General features: G+C 41.3%; 1 protein-coding gene across 3 annotated transcripts in view; it reads left to right on the forward strand.

Annotated features, from left to right (window-relative positions):
* Nucleotides 1-21,294, forward strand: part of CPNE4 (copine 4) — a 595,975-nt gene that overhangs the window by 168,140 nt on the left and 406,541 nt on the right. For all 3 annotated transcript variants that reach the window (XM_021071322.1, XM_021071320.1, XM_021071321.1), the window contains exon 2: nucleotides 12,050-12,230. In XM_021071322.1, coding sequence (XP_020926981.1) covers nucleotides 12,050-12,230 — 181 coding nt within the window. The remainder of the gene's footprint in view (nucleotides 1-12,049; nucleotides 12,231-21,294) is intronic.

Raw genomic sequence — 21,294 nt, forward strand, 5'->3', positions numbered from 1 at the left:
GACAGTGATTTCCACCTCTCTTTCTTCAACCTCACTTCTTTGTTCTTCTGCCTCCATTATCCTGCTATCCTTCGAGTGTATTTTTTTTACTTTAGATATTATGCAGTTCATCTTAGTTTGCTTCGTTTTTAAGTCTTCTAGCTCTTTGTTAAACATTTCTTGTAACTTCTCAGCCTGTGCCTCTATTCTTTTTCTAATATCTTGGATCATCTTTACTATTGTCACCCTGAGTACTTTTTCATATAGATTTTCTATCTCCTCATCATTTAGTTGTTTGTGTGTGTTTCTGTTTTGTTCCTTTCTCTGAAAGCTATTTCTTTGTTCGTCTATTGTCTAACTTTTTATGTTTGTGGTTCTCTTGACAATAGTTGTAGAGATGCAGCAGCTGGTGGCCAGTGCTAGAGTTCTCCATGGTGATTGTGGCTCACATGTACCCAGATCACATGACTGGAACAGCCATATCACCCTACCTCTCTTGGGGCATGTGGCTGCTGGGGATGGCATCCATTACCACTGCAGTGGTCACAGTTCTCGGACTGCTCTTACAGTCAACATGGGCAGCAGTGGATCTGTGTACCCACCTGATACCAGGTAGCTCTCAGGGCCATTTCCTGTAGCTGATAAAGCTAGCATCTGCTTCTCTGGTACCTACCCTTTGCTGGGTAGGCTTTCAGGACTGCTCTCTGTAGGTGCAGGTGCAGTCACTCTTTCCATGGTCACTTACTATTTTTGTCCACTCCTGGGAGCCCTCTCTGCAGCCCCAACTGTGGGGACTACTCTCTAGCTGTTGCTGAAAGGCAGTCTCTGTAGCCGCAGATGTGTGCTGTCCTGGTGGTCACTTCCCTGCCAGGCTACTTGCTTGCTGGAGTGCTCTCTGTAGCTGCCTAAGCTTGTGCTCTTCCCGTGGTTACTCTACCTGCTCTGCTGCTCAGCATTCTTTGTAGCCCTAAGGGCTGGGGTTTCTCCCCAGCTGTTGCTGTCCGCAGCTGCTCCCCAGTGGCTACTGGAGCTGGAGCGTATGGTGTCCTGCAGCCTGAGAGCAAGTGCAGGGTAAAAGCTGTAATGGTGGTTCTTGGCCTCCAAGCCCCTTGGGTTTTCTCAGCTTATACCCTCAGATGTGATCACCCTAGACTGTAGTCTCATTGGGCTTTTTTCTTGCAGCCAGCTCCAGTTTTTTCCAAAGTAGGTAGTCCCGGCTCTCTCTGAGTCTGATTTCCAAAGGTGAAGTTTTGGTTCCCAGCCCCTGCCTTTACCAGCATATGCTTGGGAAGTGCAGAGTGCTAGCCTTGATTGTTTGTTGAGGACTGTTCAACTTTTAAACTGCTTCACACCAATTGCTGTGTTCTTCTCCATTACTCTAATGTTCCTCCCCTGTCCTCACTAATTTCCTAACTGATGGGGTGATTTCCCAGGGTGCAGATGCTTTTCCTCTTTCAAGCTGTCTCCTAGGGGTTCAGGTCCCACCCTGCTTCCTTTCTCATTTTCTCTTTTTTCTTTTTTTCTTCTTTCTATTTTTCTAACTGGTTTCTTTTTTTTTTTTAATTCTTATTTTCTCAATACAATTTCTTTTATGCTGTACAGCATGGTGACCCAGTTACATATACATGTATACATTTTTTTTTCCTCACATTATCATGCTCCATCATAAGTAACTAGACATAGTTCCCAGTGCTACACAGCAGGATCTCATTGCTAATCCATTCAAAGGCAATAGGTTGCCTCTATTAACCCCAAGCTCCCTATCCACCCTACTCTCTCCCCTCCCTCTTGGCAACCACAGGTCTATTCCACAAGTCCATGATTTTCTTTTCTGTGGCAATGTTCCTTGGTGCCATATATTAGACACCAGATATAAGCGATATCATATGGTATTTGTCTTTCTCCTTCTGAGTTACTTCACTCAGTATTAGAGTCTTTAGTTCCATCCATGTTGCTGCAAATGGCATTATTTTGTTCTTTTTCATGGCTGCATAGTATTCCATTGTGTTTATATACCACATCTTCCTAATCCAATCATCTGTTGATGGGCATTTGGGTTGTTTCCATATCTTGGCTATTGTGAATAGTGCTGCAATGAACATGCGGATGCATGTGTCTTTTTCAAGGAATGTTTTGCCCAGATGTATGCCTAAGAGTGGGATTTCTGGGTCATATGGTAGTTCTATGTATAGATTTCTAAGGTACCTCCATACTCTTCTCATAGTGGTTATACCAGCTTACATTCCCACCAACAGTGCAGGATGGGTCCCTTTTCTCCACACCCCCTCTAGCATTTGTTATTTGTGGACTTATTAATGACACCATTCTAACTGGTGTGAGGTGGTATCTCGTGGTAGTTTTGATTTGCATTTCTCTAATAATTAGAGATGTTGAGCATTTTTTCATGTGCTTGTGGGCCATTTGTATATCTTCCTTGGAGAAATGTCTATTCAGGTCTTTTGCTCATTTTTCCATTGGGTTGTTGGCTTTTTTGTTGTTGAGTTGTATATGTTGCTTGTATATTTTAAAGATTAAGCCCTTGTCCTATCTGGTTTGTTGATGATTTTCTTGCTCTATCAGAATCCTGAGGTCTTTTGCCAGCGTTTAGCAAATATTCTGTGTGAATTGTTCCATATGTAGATGTTTTGTGACATGTTTTTATTAGTAGGTGAGCCTCACATCCTGCTACTCCATCATCTTCTCTGAATCCTCCATACTACATCTTCTTTATTCCTTTGTTGATGGATGTTTAGGTTGCTTCTACGTCTTGGCCATTGTGAATAGTGCTGCTATTATCATAGGTGTAAATGTAGCTTTTCAAATTATAGCTTTGTCCAATTATATGCCCAAGAGTGGAATTACTGGGATCACGTGGTGGTTCTCTTTTAAGTTATTTTTAGGAATGTCCATACTCTTCTCCATAGTGCCTTTACAAATTTATGTTTCCATCAATAGTATAGGAGGGTTCTCTTTTCTGTTGAGACTTGTCTTAAGCTGCTATACCACAGGGAGGCAAGTGGAGCAGAGTGGTGTAAGCCCTAAATTCTAGACCTAGAGTTTGGGGTTCAAAGCATTGTTTATCACACTTGGCTGCTTCATTGTTTCACTTCTCTAAGCAGTTCTGTTCTTGTGAAACGAGCATCTTGACAGGACCTAATATAATATTATCCTGAGGAGCTAATTTTGTTAATAATTCTCCTTGTGAATGAATGTCAAGTGCTTGGCAGATGTATAAGAGCTTGATGTCAGTTTTTTTTTCTTTTTAATGGCCACACCCAGAGCATATGAAAGTTCCTGGACCATGGATTGAATTGAAGCTGTAGTTGCCACCTAAACTGCTGCTGCAGCAATGCCGGATCCTTTAAACCACTGTGCTGGGCCGTGGATTGAACGCATGCCTCTGTAGCAGCATGAGCCACTGAAGTTGGATTCATAACCCACTGTGCCCCACCAGGAACTCCTGTGGGGTCATTTTTTGAAACGATGGTAACCCTTTTCATTATCCTTCTGAGGATTCTATGAGGGTTAATTCATTTAATTGTCAAGATAACTCTATAATGTAGGAGCTATTATTATTATTCCCACTTCACACATGATAAAACAGAGGCACAGAGTATTCAAATACATCACCCAGCATCACACACAGGGACCAGCAGAGCAAACTAAATATTCTGTTCCTGAATCCATACTCTTGTCTTCTGTATCACCAGCATCTCATGTGTAAGTGTCTGATCCTCAGATGAACAACCTCTAGGGCAGTTTGCTTTGTTTTACAAATGTTTTGTTTGTATTCAACCACGTTGACCCCGAAAGTGTGGTCCACAGGCAGCAGGATCACTGACATCTGTGAGCACAGTCTCAGGCCCTACCCCCCACCCTTGAAGAAAGAACCACACCTTAACAGACTCCTTATGTGGTTTGTGATCATGCACAACCTGAGAAGTATTGCTCCAGCATGTAAACATTTAGGAAATGGGCTGACTCACTATAGTGTTCAGCATCATGCTTGCCACCTAAGAGCAGATTTACTTTTTTTTTTGTCTTTTTTGGGGGGAGGGCTGCACCTGTGGCATATGGAGGTTCCCAGGCTAGGGTTCCAGTCAGAACTGTATCCACTGACCTGTGCAGAGCCACGGCAACATGGGATCTTAACCGCATCTGTAACCTACACCACAGCTCAGAGCAACACCAGATCCTTGACCCACTGAGCAAGGCCAGGTATCAAACCCATGTCCTCATGGATTCTAGTCACCACTTAGCCACAATGGGAACCATTTAGCCACAATGGGAACTCCTAGAATTACTTTTGATCTAGGAGCAGATCAGGGAACATTGAATAGGAGGAAACTTGGCAAATTGGGGGAATAGCACCTGATCTCTCCATAGTTGAGTATGTGTTGCTCAGGGCCTCTGGGAACCACTGCAGCACCAGGTACAGAGCAGGGCCCCATGGTATTTCTTGAATTGAAATGCAAATTTTGTGTGATAGAGCCATCCAGCCCAGCAGCCTTCCCTGGATGTGCTGTGATGTTTAAAAAGGCCAAATGATGCCAAAGCCATCAGAACAGAGATTATACACTTACCCTTAACATTGCTTTAAGACAAGCTCTGCATGTCTGCTTCCCCTGTGAACTGATTCTGTTCCCTCTTGAGCTCTCTATTGTCTTGGCATTGTTTGCAACTCATTCAGAAACTAATTAAGTTTCAGGATCAGTTTGTTCTATTAGAGTGTGTGGATATGTTAAAGGGGTAGTTTTTTATAACTTAAATTATTTGAGTGAAAAGGCAATTATAATTTGCTTCTAAAATTGTCTAAAAGTCAGCTTTCATTAAAATAATTCTCAGCAGACATTAGTTTCTGTAAAACCAGGGTATTGTATGGAAGGTAACAAAGAGGATTTAAATAGGCCATGGACAATCTATTGATAATCTGGCCGTATTAATCCTGTTCTCTAACAGAGTGTGAAATGACTTGTTTACTCCATATATCTGGGGCTGGAGGTCGCTGATCACTGGTTGACAGAGCCATATTTTGTGATCACCTTTCAGCAGTGAGCTTCAGAATGGCCCAGGCCAAACCGTCTGACTACACTGTCCTGTACACGACCTCCAAAGTCAAGGTCACTGCTGCTGCTACCTCTGGGCAGCCAGAGGAATTCATCTTCCCCAATGTGTCCATCTGGTTAGGGTTTTCATTTGTGCATAGACATGTCCTATACTCTCTCCCTTTCAAAGTCAGGGTTTATGGTGTTCTCATCACCAATCTACAAATATTATCAAGATTAACACTACTGGGGATGCAATCAAGTATAAGAAGTAGTCCCTGACCTACAGGAGACTAACCACTGTAATGAAATAGACCTTGTTGTTATTCTGCCCAGATCCCCTTTATCAAGTTAGTACCCAGTGGATTTGAGCATTGGCTGTGAAAAGTTCATGACTGCCTTTTTTTCTGGAGGCTGCACTTATTGCTCAGTAAATGGAGGAAGAGACCAAAACCAAGACGTTAAGCCCCCATCAACCCTAGCTTGACTGACTGACATGGGGCTGTAAGAGACTAGACCCCTTTCCTGGAGGTGGGATAAATCTTAGTATTATAGTTCATGCTCTGGTGATTTTCTTTGGACTATATTGAATTGGGCCTGCTGAGACCACCTCCTCTCATCACTTCTTTTCTATCCTCTGCTCAATTAGTCATCAGGTGCATTTGAATGCTTGTTTCAGGCTCTACTTCTAGGGTGGTCACCCAAAGACTTGCAGGAAACTGTTATGACCTGGAATATTACTGAGTCCAAGGTTGTACTTGTTGCCACACAACTGGCTGATAAATTGAGAGACAAGTTGTTTGGAAAAGGAAGAATGATTTTATTTGGAAAGCCAGCAGACCAAGAAGATGGTGCATTCATTTCCCAAAGTATCGTCTTACCAGAGTTAGAATTCCATCTTCTCTTATACTAAAGGGGGGGGGGTATTAAATCACACATTTTCTGGTTCCTGTCAGCCTCCAGAGATGTGTTAATTTCTTCTTCTCTGCAGTCATTCACCGGTGGGCCTGGTCAGGATATTTCCTGTGAGCTGATAAAAGGTATTTTAGCTTAATGCTCGTGACTTGGGGGGCAGAGGTCCTGGAAATGAGCCGTTATGTATAATTTAAGCTGATTGGCAACATTCCTTTAGTGATTAACATGTAATAGAATGCAAAGTTTCTTCCTTATTACAGTAAGCCTGAAGGAGCAATGGAAGAAACCATATTCCCAAAGCACAAATTGAGAGTTGAAGTCTTGGAGAAGGATTTGTCATGTAGGGACTTGGCCACTGCTCAGAGTTCTGTAGGCTGGACACCCCAAGATTAGAGGGCCGGCATGGATGAGGGCCCTCTTCCCACTCTTTGTCCTTACCTAGCAAGAGAGGGAGCTCTGTGGAATCTCTTTTATAAGAGCACGAGTGCTGTTCATGATGGTTCCACCTTCATGATCTCATAACCTCCCAAAGGCTCCACCTCCTAATATCACCAGCTTCAGGTGTTTTCTACATATGAATTTTGTGGTGGAAACAAACATTCAGACCACAGCAATAAGAAGCTAGCCAACAATGAGCTGGCATTCAGGAGAAGGAGGGGAAATCAATGGGAAAATGAGGAATAAATAATGACCAGCATAACAGCCTTAGACAATTACAAACTTTCTCGACTACTGCAGCCATCATATTGGCTGTAGATTGGTTTTATTGACTGATTATTTCATCATGTCTATTTTCCCATCCCTAAATGCTCCAAGTGTTTGCCATTGCCTAAAAGAAATAAGTAAACCTACCTAACGAGACAAAAGACCAGGGCTCTGAAAACTGTAAGACACTGATGAAAGAAATCAAAGATGATAAAAACAGATGGAAAGACATACCATGCTCTTGGATTGGAAGAATCAATATTATCAAAATGACTATACTACCCAAGGGAACCTACAAATTCAGTGCAATCCCTGTCAAATTCCCAAGGATGTTCTTCACAGAACTCGAACAAAATATTTTAAAGTTTGTTTGGAAGCACAAAAGACCCAGAGGAGCCAAAGCCATCCTGAAAAAGAAAAACGGATCTGGAGGAATCAGGCTCCCTGCCTTCAGACTATACTCCAAAGCAACAATCATCAAAACCGCATGGTACTGGCACAAAGACAGAAATACAGATCAGTGGAACAGGATAAAAAGCCCAGAATTCAACCGACGCACCTACAGTCAACTCATCTATGACAAAGGAGCCAAGAATATACAATGGAGAAAAGACAGCCCCTTCAATAAGTGGTGCTGGGAAAACTGGACAGCTACGTGTAAAAGAATGAAATTAGAACTCTCCCTAACACTATACACAAAAATAAACTCAAAATGGATTAAAGACCTAGATATAAGACCAGACAATTATAAAACTCTTAGAGGAAAACATAGGCCAAACACTCTCTGACATAAACAATAGCAACATCTTCTCAGATCCACCTCTTAGAGTACTGACAGTAAAAACAAAAATAAACAAAAGGGACTTAATCAAACTGAAAAGTTTCTGCACAGCAAAGGAAACCCTAAACAAATCAACCCACAGAATGGGAGAAAATCTTTGCCAGTGAATCAACTGACAAGGGATTAATGTCCAAATTTTATGAACCCCTCCTGAAGCTCAATACCAAAAAAATAAATAACCCCATCACAAAATGGGCAGAAGATCTAAGCAGACAGTTCTCCCAGGAAGACATACAGATGGCCAAAAAACACAAGAAAAGATGTTCAACATCACTCATTATTAGCGAAATGCAAATCAAAACCACTCTGAGGTACCACTTTACACCGGCCAGAATGGCCATCATCAAAAAGCCTACAAATTATAAATGCTGGAGAGGGTGTGGAGAAAAAGGAACCCTATTCCACTGTTGGTGGGATTGTCAGTTGGTGCAACCACTGTGGAAAACAGTATGGAGATTCCTCAGAAACTAAAAATAGAACTACCATTGGATCCAGCAACCCCATTCCTGGGCATCTATCCAGAGAAAACCATGACTCACAAAGACACAATGTACTCCAATGTTCATTGCAGCACCCTATGCAATAGCCAAGACATGGAAACAGGCTAAATGTCCATCAACAGAGGCGTGGATCAAGAAGTGGTACATATACACAATGGAATATTACTCGGCCATTAAAAAGAAGGAAATTACGGCATTTTTAGCACCATGATGGACCTAGAAATTATCATGCTAAGTGAAGTCAGCCATACAATGAGACACCAACATTAAATGCTGTCACTGACATTTGGAATCTGAATAAAAGACAGACTGAACTTCTTTGCAGAATAGATACTGATACACAGACATTGAAAACTTATGATTTCCAAAGTGGGTAGGGGTTTTTGCTGGTTGTGTGGGATGCAAATATTATAAAACTGGATTGTGATGATCATTGTACAACTGTAAATGTAATAAATTCATTGAGAAAGACAAAAAAAGAAGGAAAACAGAATGATCTATAAAATTTTTGTTGGTTAAAAAAGTCTCTGAACATGTGCCCCCAGTTCACTTGTTTATAAATGATTTAAATTTGCCACCAACTAATATCTCAGAGTACTACATATATGTATAGTTTATGATATACCATTCATGGTCATGGCATACATCCATATTTCAAAAGGCTTTCCTAATAGTTTTAAATTTCTTTGGACTGTTTTTTTCCTATGTGATCAGATTGTCTCCTATGTTTTACTATCTGCTTTCCAAACATGCAAGAGTTGTGTGCTCATGTGTATGAATCCTCAGACTAGTGATGTGAGGGGTTAGCCGTCCGGCCGTGTGCTTTTAGGTGGCGGGTCTTATGCCCAGACTATGTGGGCTGCAAAGACCAAATGCATTTAAGGGGTCAAGTAAACTGTGATCCTATAGAAATTGCAGAAAATCTAAGAGTTCTTGTTGGCCGTGGGATAATGATTCATTTAATCTTGAGAGCAGTCCGATTTCAGTAATAATAACTCCATTTTGGGAGCATCTACTGTATTCCTGGCATTGCACTAATCCTTTTACATATGTTATTTCATCTCCCCTTCAGAGCAACTCTTCAAGGTAGATAATACAACGGAGAGTTTAGGAATCCTGCTCAACATTATATAGTGAGTGAAAGAGGCAGGATTTGACCCTGGAAGGAACTGTGCATTTCCTTTTACATTCTTTTTTCCATTACATCCCACAGTCAAGACTTGGAATTAGAGCAGATGTTCCAATCTCTAGCCAAGCTTGTGTTCTACAGAAAGGAGTCAGTGATCCTGGATGAAAGGAACCAGCCTGAAAAGGCTCCACACTGTACGAGTCCAACTCTATGACATTCTGAAAAAGACAAAACTATGGAAACAGCAAAAAGATCAGTGGCTTCCAGGAGTTAGGGGGAGATGAATAGGCAGAGAACAGAGGATTTTTAGGATGGTTAAACTGCTCGGTATGGTGCTATAATTGAGGATACATGTCATTATGCATTTTTCTAAACCATGGAAACCCTAAGAATGAACCCTGATGTAAACTGTGGACTTGGGGTGATGATGATGTGTCAGTGGAGGTTCAGTGATTATAACAAATGTAATGAAGAAGGATATGCCTGTTTGGGGGAAAGTGTCATATGGGCTATCTCTGAACATTCTTTCAATTTTGCTGTGAACCTAAAACTGCTCTTAAAAAGTAGTCTTAAAGAAATGGGGGGGGGAGGGGAGACTGATAGACAGACAGACAGAAAGGAGGACGAACATGGCTTTGAGCCAAAAGGATAGAGCTGGTTAGGAGAGCAATGCTTCCCAGAGATAGCAGAGTCCGTGCAGAACACAGAAAAGCAGTGTGCATCCAAGGAGCCAGTCAATGCTTCAGGAAAGCAGCATTCAGGAAGGCAGCAATTGAAGGACACGCAGTTCTTATCAAAACGTTGATAGACAGTTCACAACATTATTCCCAACACGGTGTGATACAAAGCCATCTTCCTGCTAGTGCTTTCCTTCTTCCCCTTCACCTTTTTATAAATTGCAGATCGTATCTGCTCTGCCTTCTGTGTTGCTCTAATAATTGTTCTGTTCACAATCCGTAAAAGTAAAGGAAACAATCATTTATGATTTGTACATTTTCTATATATGAATAAAAGTTATTTAAAAATAGAATGATTCTGTATGGAGGTTGCAATAAATCAAGGATATTATCATATCCACTATTACTTGGTAGATTCAAGCAATTCTCCAGCCAAAGGCTTTATATATGGCAAAAATAGTGTGGGCTAAAAGAAAACTAGCATTCCAGTCTCAGCTCTGCTGCTAGAAGAACTATGTGACATGGGCAAGGTGCCAGTCCTCTCTGAGCTTGGACTTTCTCCTGTAAAAAAGCAAATGTCCCAGTGTCCCTATTAGTATTCGTCACAATAGAATACAGAGCAACTATCACCCTTAAACTAATCCCACAACACATATCGAAACAGAATCCTAACTCCTCCTAACTGCAAATTCCCTTACCTGGTATTTTATAGAAGAGGTTAGGAAACGTATTCTGAAGAGGCCAGAGAGTATTTCAGGCTTTGCTGGCCATACAGCCTCTGTCGCAAGCACCGAATGCTGTAGTTAGAGTAAGGCATCACACACATGCATGAGCATACCTGTGTTCCAATCAAACTTTTACGTACCACAGCAGGTGGTGAGCCAAACTAGGCACAAAGGGCAGTTTGTCCACTTCTGTTCTAGGGCATAACTTTCTGGCATTCACTACAATTTCCTTTTGGCATAAATAGGGAAAAACCTGTGTACACAATAATTAGATAAATAGGACACTAGAGAGTTGGAATATGGAAGGAAGTTGCAAGAAGGAGAGAAGAAGGGAAGGGGAAGAAGAATGGAGAGCAGGAGTAGAGAGCCTTGTGATGGAGCATTGGGAGAGAAAATTCCCAGTGACATCTGCCATGAGGGAGGGGCATTATCAGATTTGAAAGGTTGGCTTTGGCATGGAGCTAGCTGCTAAGTTTGGAGAGACCAGCTTTTGTGTGTGTGTGTGTGTGTGTGTGTGTATAAGAGGTGGTCTGGTGTGCTCAAACTTAATATGGTACAGGGTGCCAAGGAGAAACTCAATGAACATTTGTGGAGGAAGGGGAGGAAGAGGAATAGATTATCCACATTTTATAGTGAGGAAATCCCATGCTGGGTCACATTTCTCCTCAGGGGTTATGCAAAAACAGAATTTCATGAGAAGTCTGTTGATTTTGCTTCTGAGAGGATGTGTTGATGCCCTTCCAGGTCCAGCCCTCTTCAGGAAAAGAGAGCATTGATAAGCTCTGGGGGATTCCCTGTAGCCATGAACCTCCATAATACATGGTCACTGAAAGGTGACCATGTAAAGATGGTAACGGGGCTTGCAGTGCCTACTTGTGGCTACTCTTTCCATGGGTTGAGAACCAGAGGCTTCGTACTTACATGGTCATGGTTACATATGATGCTGTGGTAGCAGGAAGGTAGGGAAAGGTAGAAATAAATTTATGCCCTTGAGGCAGGAGATCAGATACTGGGTCTCTCTTGGACCTTGTTTGCTAATAGCGTCTTGAGGAAGAGGGCCAGGATTAGGGAAGGGAAATTTGGACTGTTTTTTTAGTAGGCCCATGTCCTTCTCTGTGCTGATTTGAGAGGAATCTTAAAAACTTGGAATATGATTAAATTGATTAACCAATTACTCTGTAAACGAAGCTGTGCACTTGATATAGAACTGGATTACAGTTTGCAGTCTGTTGCACTAATTCATTAATATTATTTCACAGACTAGAAATTTTATTATGCAAATGTATGTAAATCATATAAAAATAGTGTTCTTCACCAAGTGCTCTAGCACTCATTGGAGGTTTTTATTTTTTTTTAATTTTGTTTGTTTCCCTGAAACTGTGACCCTGGAGTGGAAAGCTAGATAATTAATATATTCAGTATTTGAAACTGTGTATTGAACAATTTCCTGAAGAGTGAATGCAAGGCTTTCTCCTTTGACAAATACTGTGATGATTGACATGTCTTTTTTCCTCTTTTCCTTCCCTAAAACAGAATGAAGAAGATGAGCAACATTTATGAGTCGGCTGCCAATACACTGGGTATCTTCAACAGCCCCTGTCTGACCAAAGTGGAGCTGCGTGTGGCGTGCAAAGGCATTTCCGACAGAGATGCCCTTTCCAAGCCAGACCCCTGTGTCATCCTCAAGATGCAGTCCCATGGGCAGTGGTTCGAGGTAGGCATATCCAGTGACGTGGACAGAAGTATGGCAGGAGGAGTGGTTTGGGAATGTTTTGGTGTTTCCCATCTGGAAGTGGTTTATTTTGGTGGGATGTTAAGATTCTAGAAATGAATATGATAATATTTGTGCTTGCATCGTGACGTTTTACACGGTGGATCTTTTGACATCGCCCTTAATCTCTGTGCTTGTAGGCATAGGGGATGGGCAGTAGGCACTGCCTTACAGGAAGCACATCACGCATTTATTTTCTGAAGCAAGAACTTAATATTAGCTAAACTTTATTGGATGCTTATCAAATCTCAGGAAGTGTTCTAAGTGCTTTAGGTAAAGTAACTAATTTCATCTTCACAATAGTCACATAGTTTCCTATGAGGAAACAGAGACAGATGAGGAAACAGAAAGGTTAGGATTTGCCCAGAATCATTTAGTCTGTAAACGGAAAATCTCATATCTTCTACTCAAGCTCCAGGGTCTGAGCTCTTCATTGCTAATTTATACTTAGAATGGCCATTGGTGTGGTCTTTGCTGGTTTGTGTGTCAATATTGTAGGTTGAATTCTGCAGCTGGATTTGTTTGTTTGGATGAAAAGTGGTTTTAAAGTGTAGACTATGTTGTTGTTGTTTTCTTTTTTGGTTCTAGGTAGCTGGTCTAAGTGAGCAATATTTGTAAAGATCTGATCTCAGGTGAATGGCAGTGCTTACTTGTGGCTACTGTTTCCATGAGTTGAGAACCAGAGGCTTTGTACTTACATGGTCATGGTTATGTATGATGATGTGGTAGCAGGAGTAGGGAAGGGAAAAGTGGAAATAAACTTATGCCCTTGAGGCAGGAGATCAGATGCTGGGTCTCTCTTGGACCTCATTTGCTAATAGCATCTTGGAAAAAGGGCAATATTACAGGTTGAATTCTGCAGCTATATTTTGTTTGTTTGGATGAGGAGTGGTTTTAAAGAATAGGCTATGTTGTTGTTTTCTTTTTTTTTTTTTCTTTTTTGGTTCTGGGTACCTGGTCTAAATGAGCAATGTTTTCTTTAATTTTTTTTAATTTTATTTTCCCACTGTACAGCAAGGGGGTCAGGTTATCCTTAGATGTATACATTGCAATTACGGTTTTTTCCCCCACCCTTTCTTCTGTTGCAACACGAGTATCTAGACATAGTTCTCAATGCTATTCAGCAGGATCTCCTTGTAAATCTATTCTAGGTTGTGTCTGATAAGCCCAAGCTCCCGATCCCTCCCACTCCCTCCCCCTCCCATCAGGCAACCACAAGTCTCTTCTCCAAGTCCATGATTTTCTTTTCTGAGGAGATGTTCATTTGTGCTGGATTCCAGTTATAAGTGATATCATATGGTATTTGTCTTTGTCTTTCTGGCTCATTTCACTCAGGATGAGATTCTCTAGTTCCATCCATGTTGCTGCAAATGGCATTATGTCATCCTTTTTTATGGCTGAGTAGTATTCCATTGTGTATATATACCACCTCTTCCGAATCCAATCATCTGTCGATGGACATTTGGGTTGTTTCCATGTCCTGGCTATTGTGAATAGTGCTGCAATGAACATGCGGGTGCATGTGTCTCTTTTAAGTAGAGCTTTGTCCGGATAGATGCCCAAGAGTGGGATTGCAGGGTCATATGGAAGTTCTATGGATAGATTTCTAAGGTATCTCCAAACTGTTCTCCATAGTGGCTGTACCAGTTTACATTCCCACCAGCAGTGCAGGAGGGTTCCCTTTTCTCCACAGCCCCTCCAGCACTTGTTATTTGTGGACTTATTAATGATGGCCATTCTGACTGGTGTGAGGTGATATCTCATGGTAGTTTTGATTTGCATTTCTCTTATAATCAGCGATGTTGAGCATTTTTTCATGTGTTTGCTGGCCATCTGTATATCTTCTTTGGAGAAATGTCTATTCAGGTCTTTTGCCCATTTTTCCATTGCTTGATTGGCTTTTTTGCTGTTGAGTTGTATAAGTTGTTTATATATTCTAGAGATTAAGCCCTTGTCAGTTGCATCATTTGAGACTATTTTCTCCCATTCTGAAAGTTGTCTTTCTGTTTTCTTTTTGGTTTCCTTTGCTGTGCAAAAGCTTTTCAGTTTGATGAGGTCCCATGGGTTTATTTTTGCTAAGTGAGCAATGTTTTTAAAAATCCTGGTCTCAGGTGAATGGCAGGTGAGGAATGGATAGAGGGTGGAGTGGAGGAAGTAGTTGTTATCATCTCTAAGGGAACCAGAAGCCCAGTCAAATTTGGGTGAGGGGTTGAATCCATGCCAAGTAGAGGAAGTGTGGACAAATAACCTGGTTTGTATGCCAGAGGATAGACTTCAGTCCTCCCCCCATTACTTTGCAAGGAGCTGAAAGGTGCTCCTTTAGGGGGAAAAGTCTTCCCTCCATAGTAGGAAGATGGCTCAGAAGACCTCACAGGTAGCACATGAGATAAAAGCCACTTCTCTGAAAGGTAGTTGTGGTAGAAATTGGCGAGCAGATGAAATTTCAGGCGAGAAGGCAACATAACCAGAATGGAGGAATGAATGACAGATGGGGATCTTCATTTCATTTCCAGCCTGTCCAGGGCTTATATTTTAAGAATAAAACAGCATTCATAGGTGTCTTAATGTGTAAGGTCTTTTTCTTTTTTTCCTTTTAAATATTCTCCCTGACTTTGGTGGGCTTTGTTGTCTTTTATTTTTTATTTAACAAAATTAACTGGAATGCCTACATTATAAGAGTCACTCTTCAAAAATTAGAGGAAAGGAGTTCATCTCATAAGATCCCCTTTATGTAATTCTTTGTACATTTTTCCCAGTCTTTTTCTTCTGGCATTCATATTCTTGCATGATATTTATCAGGCATATAAATTTTCTTTTCCTGATTTTATTACTTAGTAATAAAATTTGTTATATGTATTTATTTCTTCTGTATTACTATAATATTCATGATTATTATTTTTAAAATTGCATAATATCCCATCAAGTGGATTTAATCATTTTCATATTTTTCACTTTGAAATTGCTTACAAAACTACCCTATTTTAAATAACGCTGCTGTGAATATCTTTGTTCACAAAGCTCTTCCCTTCCTTTTGGATGAATTCCTAGGAGAGATTCTGTCAAAGTAAAACTAGTGAAACAAAGGATAGGATGCTTTGGGGGTTTTGACACATTTGCCAAATTGCTTTTCCCAAGTGCTATACTACAGAGTTACTACACGTAGCTACCAGCCTGCAAATGTTTTATTAACAGCGCATGGTGAGAAGAGAAACTTGTACCATGTTATAACCAGATTCATTGCTTCCTTCATCTAGAAAGTCTTACTCTTGAAGAATAATGTCAGCCCAACTTTCAGCATGCTTAGTGATGTGGCTGATTTATACTTTGGAACTTTGAGAAACACTTCTCTAGTACATTTTATAGTCCTAAGAATATACACTTAGGATATAGTTGAGAGAACAGAGTCCATGCCATTTGGCTAATAGAAATAAATTAGTTCAAGTAACAATGAAGTTGGGAATGTTGAGGAACTAAATAGGGAAACTAAATAGGGAAACTAATGAGGGAACCCAGAGTTAACAACAGGGAGCTGCTTCTTGGCTTAGGGTGGAGCGATAATGTGTAGAAGCCAGCTCAGAGAGGCTTGTGAGAGTCAATCATTAAATCTCCAGGAATCTTGCAAGCCTGAGTGTAAGTATTAACACTACAGATGTTGACAGACGTTTGAAATCAGGGCTTTTCTCCCACCCAGAGAGCCCGTTGTTAGGCATTTACCAGCACACCATGGGGGAGAGGGACAAAGGAGATGTTAGTACCAGAACCAAACAGCTAGGCCATCCAGTGGAAGCTGAATCTGTGGACAGAGGGCCTATCTGATGAGATCCAGAGAGCAGAGGAGATGCAGGTGGTGCTGGAAACAATGTCTGAAAGGGAGGCGGGGACAGGATGGCATCTCAGTTCTCCCATCCACGTGTTCCAGGGACCGCACCCTGATGAAAGCCAGTCGGCAAGGTTGTAGGGAAGAGTCTAGAACATACTTGATAGCACAGAGAACACTGACCAGCACACAGACCTTCTCACAACTCACAGTGACTGGGAGAATCATGCACTCAGTCATCAGGTAGGGCATATTTTAGTGCTAATTCTGACTTTTTGGTCCAAGTGCTGTGTGTGGTTCTCTATGAAGTGAGAAGCGCCTGACAGCCTGTTTAAACCACATACCTGGGCTTTCCTGCTGTGGAACAGTGGAAATGAATCCAACTAGTATCCATGAGGATGCAGGTTTAAGCCCTGCCCTTTGGAATCTGGCATTGCCATGAGCTGTGGTGTGGGTTGCAGATGTGGCTCAGATCCTGAGTTGCTGTGGCTGTGGTGTAGGCCAGCAGCTACAGCTCTGATTCGACCCCTAGCCTGGGAACTTCCTTGTGCCATGGGTGCAGACCTAAAAAGCAAACAAGAACAACAACAACCAAAAAAAAAAAAATAAACCAGTGCACTTACTGCCCTCTATGTTTAGTGAAGACTGGCAAACTGGACATTGCCTGGGGATATAACCAATTCCTCTTTTCTTATATCCGTACCTTAGAACATATCTGAATTTACAGAGAGATTTCTATGTTCAGAATTAGAGAATTGAGAAGAAGCCTTGCACAAGAGAATTCATGCTGGCTGTGTCAGTTCCTAGGTGCCTATGTTACGTGAAATCTGGTAACTAAGTGGAGAAAAAAGAAAAAACTTGAGAAGCTAAACTGGTTTGCATAATGAAAAGATTGTCGGGGGTGTCTGGGCGAGAAAGAGAAAAACAAGGTGACCTTCTCTTTCAGAGAGAAGTTTAAAGTTTGGCAAAAGAGATTCTATGGAGATGAGTACTGTCCACTAGAACCACCTGCATGATAGGAATGTTCTCTACCTGTGCTGGCCAGTAAGTAGTCACTGGTCTCCAGTGGCTCCTGAGCAGTTGAAAGGTGGATAGTGTAACTGAGGAAGGAAAATATTTAATTATTTAATGTTAATTAATTTGAGGGTAAGAAATACCTCATATGGTTTCAGAGTCTCCTTGGTGGGGTAGAGAATTTGGCTGGGTGAGAAAAGTTTGTAAACATAGGCTGTTATTTTTACAGCCTAACTTCTGTTGGGGAAGCTATATCTAGAGATTGACATTTCTTTTTATATCAATTGTGATTGCTGGCCTGTGCTTTTTGTAATAGAATTCCAGTGGGAAAAAAAAGACCCTGTTTTGCTCTAGTTTACAGCCCAGGTTAGTACTGCAATAATTATAACTGCCTTCAGATGGCCTGCTTCTATGCAGGGGAACTGTTGGCTGTAGTATGTTAGCAACAGAAGAGAACATTTGATTTCCAAAGTGCCTCATGAAAATATAAGCCTGATTGTTAGACTCAAAAGGACCTGCGGTCTGACCTTCTGCAACGTAATAGTATTAAGAGTCAGTAAGAGGGGAGTTCCTGTTGTGGTGCAGTGGAAACAAATCTGACTAAGAACCATGAGGTTGCGGGTTCAATTCCTGGCCTCACTCAGTGGGTTAAGGATCTGGTGTTGCTGTGAGGTGTGGTATAGTTCGCAGACATGGCTTGGATCTCGCATTGCTGTGGCTGTGTGTAGGCCGGCAGCTGTAGCTCCGATTCAACCCCTAGCCTGGGAACCTCCATATGCTGCAGGTGTGGCCATTAAAAAAAGCAAAAAAAAAAAATCATCAGTAAGAATACCTAGTCGTTGGAGCCTCTTAATCCCCTTCTCTCCTACCCCTCCCCACTTCTGTCTCCCCAGGGGTAACTACTAGTTTTCCTATATCTGTCAGTCTGTTTCTGTTTTGCTATATACATTTCTTTGTTTTATTTTTTAGATTGCACATGTAAGTGATAACATACAGTATTTGTCTTTCTCTGACTTATTTCACCAAGCATGATACTCTCTAGGTCCATCCACATTGTCGTAAATCAAAAAGTTATTTTCTTATGGCAGAGTAATATTTCGTTATCTATAGATACTCTATCTTTTTTATCCATTAAAGGTATATCATACAGCACAGAGAATTACAGCCGTTATTTTATGATAACTTTAAAGGAAATGTAATCTATGAAAATACTGAATTTTTGTGCCATACACCTGAAACTAATATAATATCGTAAATTAGATATACTTCAAAAAAAAAAAAAAAGGATTGATGAGGATAAATCTGTCTTTGAAATATTGAGAATAAATTGTTCAAAATGCAGAACAGATTGTTGCTCTTTAATACCAATAGTGTTTTGGGTGTGTGTCTGAGGGCCAAGGAGATAGATAGAATGCTTTTTGTTTCCTTTCATAATGTAGAGATGAGGAGTTCCCGTTGTGGCGCAGTGGTTAACGAATCCGACTAGGAACCATGAGGTTGCGGGTTCGATCCCTGCCCTTGCTCAGTGGGTTAACGATCCGGCGTTGCCGTGAGCTGTGGTGTAGGTTGCAGACGCAGCTCGGATCCCACTTTGCTGTGGCTCTGGCATAGGCTGGTGGCTACAGCTCCGATTCAACCCCTGGCCTGGGAACCTCCATATGCCACAGGTGCGGCCCAAGAAATAGCAACAACAACAACAACAAAATAAATAAAATAAAAAAAAAATAATGTAGAGATGAGATGGCAAAACTTTCATTAATTCTTTAATGGCAATTATTGTAATTGTAAGAAAGAAGAGAAGAAAAAAAACTATAACTTGGAAATACATTCCCAACTGAGAATTTCAGACCCACAATTTAATTGCCCTAATTTAGTTCATGCCCACTTTTTAAATTCCTCCTGTTCCCACTCCTGGCTGTATAATGGTAATAGCATATGGTGTAGTTCAGTGTGATAATAATTTAGAACACATTTCACCTTCCAGTGAAGAGGGCAAATAATTACCCCTCCCTTCTAGTGAGTGTCAGTGTTTATTAACTCCTGAGACCTAAACTTCGTATCCAAATGGAATGAATGAACACTTCTCAGGAATTCCAAGGACAGGAGCCCTTGTGAACTGGAGACTTTTATTCAGTTTCCTGGAGCACATGCTCTATTCCCTGGGCATACTGGATGTTCTTCATGAAGTGGAGCTACACTGGTGATATTGTAGCCCTTGGCAGAGACCTTATAAATTGCAGAGTACTTGTCCTCATTGATAAAAGCCAAATGATTGCCTACACCACTAGGATGTTGCTCAATCACCTTTAATTCTGTCTTTGCATTTAATTTTTTTTTTTTGTCTTTTTTTGCTATTTCTTGGGCCGCTCCCGCGGCATATGGAGGTTCCCAGGCTAGGGGTCTAATCGGAGCTGTGGCCGCCAGCCTACACCAGAGCCACAGCAATGCAGGATCCGAGCCGCGTCTGCAACCTACACCACAGCTCACGGCAACGCCGGATCGTTAACCCACTGAGCAAGGGCAGGGACCGAACCTGCAACCTCATGGTTCCTAGTCGGATTCGTTAACCACTGTGCCACGACGGGAACTCCTGCATTTAATTTTAATCATAGTTACTGAGTTCCTCTGTAGGCAGCTCTAAGTAATTCTGAGAACAAATTACCTTGGATCAACGCCACATGAAAACATGTTATGATGAATCATGTACTTAGGTAGATTGCTAGTAATAATAAGAATTGTTAGTAATAATTGGTGTGGTTATATCTAATATATCAACTATCAGTGGAAATTAGTGCATGACTACTGTTTATAATAATAATATATCTGTATGACACTTTATAATCACAAAGCTCATCTACTATCATGATTTCATTTACTTTTCATTAATAGCCCCATAAAAAGGTGGCATAGACACTGAAATTAGCCCTAGCATGTACTGTGTCCTATGAACAAGATGTAGTTTGTGTTCTCAGAGACCTCAGAGTCCAATAGAACTTAGCTCATCTTAGAGACAGAGGGCTGGAGCCTCATAGGTTCCCGTGAACGTGAGAAAGGAGGCTTAAAACAAGGTCCTAACTTAAACCTTTTCCTTCCCCTCAATGTGTGATGAGTAAATCATCTCAAGCGTGCCTAGGCTACCTTTACATGGAATGGAGCCAAATACCAATCACTTCTCCCTCCCTTCATTCTTTCCCGTCTTCTCTCCCCACTCCCCACCCAGCCAGACTTAGGGTCTGGATGCCATAAGATCCAGCATCCTTACTGGCAGCACAGAAGAGAGATATTGATCCATGGTGGGGGGTTTGCCTACTCCCCAATAAACGGGCTATAAAAATTTCCCAGCAGTTCCTTCTTGGCTAGAGGGCTCATGGAGGAGTTCTGTGGAACATGCTGGGAGCAGTAGTGAGGCAGTACACTTTTGTGTATTGAGCCAGGAGAATGGAGCCCAAAATAGAAGTTTTTTACTTGTGTCTGAGACATGCAGTTTTCCATTACTCCACAGTGCTAGGGTTTTATGAAAATGAGTCAGGCAATATGAACATTTAGGTGAAAACAAAATAAAGCAGCTATCTATAATTGCTGATACCAGCTATGTATTCATCATTTTACATATTTTCTCTCTAATCTCACAGCTTTCCTGCAATGTAGACTTTGTTAACCAGGTAGGGGAACTGAGGCTTAGGCAGAATTAGTAAATCGCCAGGTGCCACAACTAGTAAGTCATAAAGCTTGATTCTAAAACCCATATTGAAGTTCCTGTTGTGGCTTAGTGGGTTAGAACCTGACTAGTATCATGAGGATGTGGGTTCAATCCCTGGCCCCATTCAGTGGGTTTTGGATCCAGCATTGCCTCTAGCTGTGACATAGGTCACACACGGCTTGTATCTGTTGTTGCTATGACTGTGGCGTAGGCCTGCAGCTGCAGTTTTGATTTGACTCCTAGTCTTCAAACTTCCATATGCCACAGGTGTCACAGTGAAAGAAAAATAAATAAATAAAAATATCTCAGTTTTACCAGAGGTGTCTGTCTGCTCTCCAGTCATAGTTTGCTTAGCCTATGTGGTGTTTAAACAAGTTTTGTACTGGTTGACAAAAATTGAAGATCAGGAGATTTTTCATAAAACTCCAGATTTTTTGTTTCCTTTGAGTTAGTAGAAAGTCTTGCAACATGGAGCC

The sequence above is a fragment of the Sus scrofa genome, chromosome 13 (assembly GCF_000003025.6).
Source record: "Sus scrofa isolate TJ Tabasco breed Duroc chromosome 13, Sscrofa11.1, whole genome shotgun sequence".
Classification (NCBI taxonomy): Eukaryota; Metazoa; Chordata; class Mammalia; order Artiodactyla; family Suidae; genus Sus; species Sus scrofa.